Source organism: Thunnus albacares, chromosome 15, assembly GCF_914725855.1.
Source record: "Thunnus albacares chromosome 15, fThuAlb1.1, whole genome shotgun sequence".
Lineage (NCBI taxonomy): Eukaryota > Metazoa > Chordata > Actinopteri > Scombriformes > Scombridae > Thunnus > Thunnus albacares.
Genome location: NC_058120.1, coordinates 25,265,826 through 25,273,491, shown reverse-complemented (window position 1 = coordinate 25,273,491; position 7,666 = coordinate 25,265,826). Strand labels below are relative to the sequence as shown.

Genomic DNA, 7,666 nt, shown 5'->3' with positions numbered 1-7,666 from the left:
GTTGGAAAGGAAGGTGTCATCGGCCTTGACCCCCAACTTTAAAGTGTCCCCTGGGTGCAAATGTTTCCAGCTGCAAGGGACAACAAGTTTGAGAATTTGTGTTGTTTCTCTATGATGTGTTACTGTTCAGTCAGGTATTTTCCAAAGTAGTGATAAAGTATTCATTTGAAGTTTTAAGCTGTGTCCCAATATCATACTAGATACTAATTCCAAGCACTAGTGACAAAATTAAAGGGACACCCCACCAATTTTACACATTAAGATCAGTTTACTACCTGACCTAGCAGTAGATTTTTTTCCTGGTATTTTTGTTAACTTTTTAAAAAATTATCCCACATTTTACATCCCATAACATATTCAAGTTACACTAAAAGAAATGTTTTAGAAGTCCCAGATAATTGAGAGTAAAATCGCAGTGTTGTTGCACAGCAGTGACTGTTTGGAGGGGAAACAAAGTCGTCCATCTGTTGTTTTCACAGTTTATTTTTATTTCACATCTTTTTTTTACAAACATCATTTCATAATGCAGATTTACATTTTCTCAACACAGTATTTATGCACAAATGCACTCATGAAAGTATGATGACATGGCTGAGCACCACAGCTGAGCACCGTTGTGAATCTTGAAAAAAAAAAAAATTGTACTGAATCACTACCTGGATCAAAAAATAGCTTTCAAATAATACAAAGAAACTGCCAGGTGAGTTTTGTATTGTATACATATTGCAACAGTTTATTCACAGAAACATTATTTAAAATTAAATTCTTATACTCTATTACTGGCACTAAACTGGCTTCATCTGTATTACATTGATGCAGTTAAACCTGAAAGGTTATGGCTCACAGTTTGAATTATTTGTACAGTCTGATTTGCATCAGACCAAATTAATCCCTTCGTTAGCAGTTATTAGTTATTTTCAGAAAACTATCCATCTGGTTTTTGCCAGCCTTTTGATTTCATACTTCTCTCTCCGACTGCTTGATGTCAAAAGTCATCAAAACAGCCATGTCACTGGATTCCCCAAATGAGGCGGCCAATTTAAGTTGCTGGAGACCGTTCCCACTGAAAACCTCCCCCTCCCAGACTCTGCTCTTATTCATTTTCATATCAGTTCGCGTTTCGCCCACCACGCTCACCTTCTGGGCCCCAGGGATCCTCACCCTGAAGCGGACCCAGGAGAGGGGCTCCAGCAGGCCCACGCGGGGCTCAAAGAGCACACAGCCTTTCCTCCAAGCTGAGTAGACGCAGGGGAACGGAGGTCCCGGCTGATTGCTGCTGTTCCTCAGAACAAAGTCACACATAGGGTTGAAATCGCCACCGGGGGTGATCTTGGCGTACAGGCCCAGCCGATACACCCCAGCATCAGGTAGGCTGACGCTCACTGTCACCTTGCTGTCTGTGTACGTGCAGAAGAGGTGGCGTGAAAGCGGGATAGCTTCTGTTTTGTTCTCCTCTCTGCTGATCACAGTGTGAAGCTCAAGGTCCTGCTGGTTGTGGAAGGTGATGTTACACTTGCCTTGCTGCGTACTCACCAGTGCCGCCGTATGGCTGAATTTGGACAGCCCGGCCTCCAACGTTCGGGTCCCCGGCCCACATGCTGAGCCCAGGTTAGGAGGGAACAGCTCATCTAGACCGATAACCTTCCCTTTGCAGTGCAGCAAGAAGTTTGCAGCATTGTTGAATTTAACTTCTGTTTTCTCATAGTCCCGCACAAACACTGACAGGCGGTAGAAACCTCGTAATGCGCAGAGGACGTGGCAGGTCAGGAGGTTTGGTTGAATCTGAGTAGCCAGGCAGCGCTTGGCCACAGTAGCTTCCAGCTCTGGGTGGACAAGTTCACAAAGCACCATAAGGGGCCTGGATGTCTTCAATGACAACTCAAAGATGCCTTCTTCCACCTCGGCAACCTCACTGCCCTGACTGCTGCCTGCGACGCCCAGAGATCCTGCACTAGGCTGCAGGCCCCAGGACAGGAAGGGGTTCTCTGGGATCTCCTCCATGGCTCTTGGTGTCGGACACTCCACTGTGAAGGAGCAGACCCAAATCAGAGCAGTGGTGGCCGTTTCAGGTCTGGCAAACACCTTCACGTCGTACGTGCCGGTTGCAGGTGGCAGCAGCTGCAGGTTCATGCTCCTGTGGTTGACTGTTAGGAGTCCGAATGAGGAGTTGTTGGACTCTTTCTGCTCTGAGGCTCCACAGTGGAGGAGGTCTTGGTGCTGTGTGATCTCATAGGTAAAAGTTACAGGCCTGGAGAAGCCAAGGGACATGTTTGCCTCACCATCATCTAAGGAGGAAATCAAAAGTGGATTTTTTAAAATAGTTTGTAGACCAGTTGAAGGCAAAATTCAAATTTAATAACCTAAGTTCACAAAATCTTTCTTAGTCTCAGACAAAAACTAAATTATAAATACAGTAAATATAATATAATAAAATTTCATAAGATTTTGAAGGGTCAAAAGTTGTGAAAAATGTAAAAACAGGAGCATTAATACATCTGCACTCCTTTGTAAAATCAATAGAACTAACTGGTCGACCTGTGACGATGTGAAAGTGATGAGGCTGAATCAATCTGAGCCCTATGGCGAAGAAGGCCGAGGTCTTGAAGACCCTCCTCTCGAACTCCTCCAGGGGGATGGGCGTGTCCAGGAGCTGCCATTTCTCCTCATCAGGGAAGTGTGAATCGATGAACTCCTCTGGGTCCGTGAGGAAATAGAAATCATCGAACCTTGGAGGCAACAGATGGGAGACAGCAGACTGGTTTGAGACTCAACTCGCTGCTGGTTTTTGGGTTTATGAAAATAAAGGAGCAAACTGGCAAACATGTCACCATTGCATTGCTGTGGTGCTTTTATGCAATGGTTGTCAGAAAGACAAAACAGCTAATCCCTTGGATTGGCTTAAAATTCCCAGTTTGGACTTTTTTGAAGAAAAAACTCCTCCTAAAACTACATCACCACTGAATGATGAATGTGGTGGAATTATCCTTTAATCCCTCTTCCCTCCACAAACCTTTTGACGAAGCTTTCGTGTTCCATGTCTACTCGTCCTGCTCCCCAACAGGCATCCAATAGGAACCACTGTCCTCCCATAAGCACAGCGTTCCACAGGTGATCAGATTTCACATTCTTGAGGCTCTGGCCCTGACGGTACCCGATGCCCTTACTGTGGCCTGGCACTTCTTGACACTCGATGCCAACCTCTCTGTAAATACAAACCAAACAGTGCACGCTCAATGCCCTTTGTTTTATATCGTGTGTCCTTAATCTGTAGTTCAAGGTTGTTTCTGCTGTCGGCCTTAAATCAGTCGATTCAGAACGTGTTATTTATATATCCAAAGTGGCTAGCTTGAATTCAGAAGGGATCAAGGATGCAATATGCAGCACAATACTGAATGAATGGATGTAAGAATGGGAACAGAAAGCGTACTCACTGTGTTTGAGTGCAAACTGACATCTAGATGAATGACACACTTTTAAAAAATCTATTATAATATTTAATAAGTGAATTATTTTGTACACTATGTCCTTCATTTTGTGAATGTATTCATATTTTTCCGGCAGACCTCTCCTGAACAAAATTATGAAAATCTCAATGAGGCATAACAGAGCAGCAAATATCAATATTTTCCGAAGGATTTTCAATGTGTTATTTTCAGGCTTCGCTTTTGAATACATTTTTATATCATCAGTGGTCCAATAACTATGTGTGCTGTGAATGAGGTTGCTTGTAGTGATGAACCCAAAATTATCACCAAACTACAGAGCATTTTCAGCCCTTTTTAGCTCATTGTTTTGGTTTTCTGGTCCACAAACTCTGTTCTTATTAATCCTATTTCCACTGTGGTGGGCAGCTGTTTACAGCAAAAAAAAGAAGTCTGATAAACCAACTGTGCACTACCTATCCAGCACCAATCAGCTGACAGAAAAAAGTTAGCGGCTAGAACATAGTGGAGCATTTAAGAGGTTGATCGGAGACCAAAACAGAGCTAAAAAGAAAGTGATTATCATATCTATATTTGCAACTATATATTTATGGCCAGAAACATGACTCCAAAGTAAAAGTAATGTAGCTCCATGTCTGCTGGATGTATAAATAAGCGTTCACCATAAAAACTTAATATGATGACAGTTAATAATGATAGGTGATAATCTGTCAATGTTGTGTTTACAACTTGCTCCACTGTTAAAGTGCAGCTTTAACTTGAAGAGATTATGGATATTCTTCTTCAGTTTCCAACAACTGTAATTGTTCATGCAGTAGTACAATGGGTGGTACTAATAGCACAATTCAGTTATATGGTTTGGAAACAGTTAGCAGGAATTATACTTTATTTGTAAGACAGATAAAAAATGCAAAAATACTGATACTAGTCTTTTATAGACATTACAAATTAACAAGTGGTGTACTCATGTATGAGTCTACAGCTTTTCCTCAGTGTCTCAGAGGATTTTAAGTTTTGCTGTGTTTACCTGCACATTTCAGTACACAGGCTGGAGTAGCCACAGCAAACTCCCCGCCCAGCCGCTATCACCTCCTCCGGGGAGCTCAGCTTCTCCGAGTGGCCCAGGTACCCGCTTACATCATACTCTGTGAAGAATGACAGTGGTGCTCATTCATTTTTAGTCTAAAACAATATGACATTTTGATGATTACCAATCCTACAATATAAAGATATTGATTGCAAGGAGCATGTGCACTTAGAACAGAGACACACATTGACAAATCTTAATTTTAAACAAAATCTATGGTGGAAATTGTTATAAACATATGTGCTATATTACATGATACTATAAAGTATGTGCAGTTCAGTAAAATACCCACCAATGTTGTGACAGAGCCAGACCCAGATGGCACGAAGTCTCTCCAGCTCATTTCTGGCTCCCTGTGTGATACTCTGCACTATTGTCTTCACATCATACACACACTTTTCCTTCAGCTGCAACACACACACACACACACACACGCACACACATATCCACTGTTAGATTTTAAAGTATTCAAACATTATTACATGTAGTCAAACTCACGCTTCAAAACATGCATTCAAACCAATGCCACTGTTTTATTTTTTTCTTAACTCTTACAACATCATCCTATTTTCTAGCTTCTTTCAGTGTCATCCAGTGTATTGAACAAGCCAGTTTACCATCCACGCTCAGGGGTGTGAGTGCTGCCTGAGAGCTGCTGTTCTCGTTATGCTTTTATTGCAGTAGATATTATCGTCCCTCAATGCTTTTCCTGCAGAGCTCAGGAACACAAAGACTCATCTCTGTTGTGCTTTTGTTTTTGGGGGAGGGGTGGGGTTTGGCCATCACTGCTCTTATTTGGCTGTGGTTTTGTTTTATCCTGCTGTGTGATCTTTGCTATGGATGGAAGTGAAGGAGTTACTGACTATAAAAGAGTAGTTTTAGGTAATGAAACATGGACCACGATTAGTCACGATTTTTCTAAATGAGAAGTGGATGGCAGATAAATTTGCCCCGTGGCCAGCAATTGTAAAAATGTTTGCACTATGTGTCTCATGTTGTAATAAACTAGAATGTGCAGGTGCTCCCACCTCTGCTCCAGCCATGATGACATGTGAATCAACCCTGTGGAAAACCTCTGAGTTGGTGAAGAGGTCTTTTCGACGCCTCCTCTTCCCTGCTGCCGCAGTGCGTGGCGCCACCCTCTGTCCCAGGTGTGCTTTCGGTTTCAGGTGCCTCAGTTCCTCGGCCTCCTTCCTCACCGCGCTCTTTTTCACCACAGTGATGGTCCTTGCCGCGCTCTCGGAAGACAGCTGCCTCTTCGTCGCAGGACGCTGATCTTCGCTTTCCGCCATCAGGTTCTCAAACACGCTCCGCCTGGAGAGCACAGCACTCTGGGAGGCCTCACTGCAAACCAGGACCTGGGGAGATGCCATGTCTCCCCCAGGTGGAGGCTTTGGATTCTCCTGAGCCTGATTCTCATTATGGACTAAAGCTCCTATAACTGTAACAGCACTCGGTTTGCTTAAGATAGTGTTCTCCTGAAGATCATGAAGCTCCAGGGTCTTCACTTGTATGCATTTCTTCGGGGTCACCTCATCTTGTTGAGGATGGAGTGCAGTGCAGGAGAAGGGGAAGGAGAATTTCTGAATCGCAACCTCAGCTGACATTATGCTGGAAGCATGGCGTCCTAACCAGAGAGAGGGTAGATATTTTCAAAAGACAGTAGCCATTATCTTTGAGCTATTTTTAGCTTAATCTGATTCATATCTTCTTCATCTTGCACTATGTTTATTGTTATGCATCATCAGACCAAAGCAAATTCCTTGTATGTGAAAACCTACTTGGTAATAAACCTGTTTCTGACTCAGGACCTTGCTCAATAGCTTAATATCAGACACATGGGTCTTCACAAAGGAGTCCATAACACTACTGCACATGCTGTACTGGCTGAGACAGAAAGTACTTTATATTCTATATGGTATATTCCGTGTAAGACAGTGATGAATTGGCAATTATATCATGTCTATTCATGACCATAAATGATCGCAAAGGTTGGAATCATTAGTCACTGTCCCAGCTAAAAGCCCAAAGAGAGTCAAATCTTTCACCAGATTAGCATGAACTTATATCCTCCAGTATCTGAAAAACCTGCAGATTCATGACTGTGCTTAACATCTTAAAAATAAGCAAGCTGAGATTTTAGTTGAAACTTAGTAATATGTTGGAGAAAAAAAAAAGTATTCCTTTACAGGGGCAGCAGGCTCGCATAGTTGTTAGAAAGACCAGCTGTCCTTCAACCTGATGACCCAGGCTCAGGACCTGTGTTGGCAAGTGCCCTCCCAGCTTAAGTGTCCTTCAGGCAGCATGTCACTTTCAGCTCTGCGGGCACAGTGCTGTGGCTGTCCCTGACCTCTGACCTTCCTTGAGTGCAACTGAAGTGAAGGTCCCAAAGAGTATCGAAAGGTATCATCCCGTATGCAAACTCCTTAAGATAATTCATGCTACATTTTTTCAGAATACTATTTACTTACTAAAAACAAGATCATACAACAATTTTTATATTACTTCCTTAACTGTTCATGATAACTCTCAAAAATGCTGATTTACCTCAGATTTAAACTCACAAAAGAGAAGGTCCCCAGTCCCAGAAACCTAGTCCTGGTCAGTTAAACTGTCGCTACATCCCTAAAAGTCACTGAGGCTCTTACTTACCCTGAGAGGATTTAAAATGCCTGCTGGATGTTTGGTGTGTCGGGCAGAGATGTTTCCACTGTGTGTTCTCAGTGGTCCCCAGTTGCAGGGGGAGGCTTATATACTCTCCCGGTGGCCTGCCAGGACAGGCCCCAGAATAACAGGCCTAAAAATACTACAAAGCAGTTAAGACCAGCCAATAGAGTAAGCCCCAACTGAGGACTGTGACGTCTGTGTCTGTGTGTGTGTGTATGTGTGTGTGCGGCTTACAGATGTATGCTCTGATGTGCTGGTGTGTGTTCAGTACATGCATTCACCAATCAGCACATACACACTACAACGTATCTGAACACACAAGTGAGTGTGAATTTGTGAATGTGTGTACGTCAGGTCGTGCATGTCAGCGTTTGTCCATATATGTATTGTGAATGCGTGCATTTGTGTGGCGTTGATGGGCGGGTGGAGGGGTTGAGCGGGCAGGTGGGAAGGTTGGCGGGTGAACACG

At 43.3% G+C, this 7,666-nt stretch overlaps 1 protein-coding gene across 1 annotated transcript; it reads right to left on the bottom strand.

The window, feature by feature from the left end:
• Positions 1 to 452: 452 nt before the first annotated feature.
• On the bottom strand, positions 453 to 7,270 carry ky (kyphoscoliosis peptidase). The gene is made up of 7 exons (XM_044375922.1): positions 7,183 to 7,270; positions 5,559 to 6,157; positions 4,823 to 4,937; positions 4,471 to 4,588; positions 3,011 to 3,202; positions 2,536 to 2,726; positions 453 to 2,285 (listed from the first exon to the last, which is right to left on the bottom strand). Exons 2-7 carry the CDS (start codon positions 6,135 to 6,137, stop codon positions 958 to 960), a joined length of 2,523 nt encoding a protein of 840 aa, XP_044231857.1. The 5' UTR covers positions 6,138 to 6,157; positions 7,183 to 7,270; the 3' UTR covers positions 453 to 957.
• Between the last annotated feature and the right edge of the window lie 396 nt (positions 7,271 to 7,666).

Excerpts from the sequence above, each read along its gene's own strand:
- ky (XM_044375922.1), bottom strand. The coding sequence starts at position 6,137 with ATGTCAGCTGAGGTTGCGATTCAGAAATTCTCCTTCCCCTTCTCCTGC. Across the intron at positions 4,589-4,822 it reads CTGGCTCTGTCACAACATTG|AGTATGATGTAAGCGGGTAC; the intron begins GTGGGTATTTTA and ends CATTCTTCACAG. Across the intron at positions 2,286-2,535 it reads TCACTTTCACATCGTCACAG|ATGATGGTGAGGCAAACATG; the intron begins GTCGACCAGTTA and ends TTTCCTCCTTAG.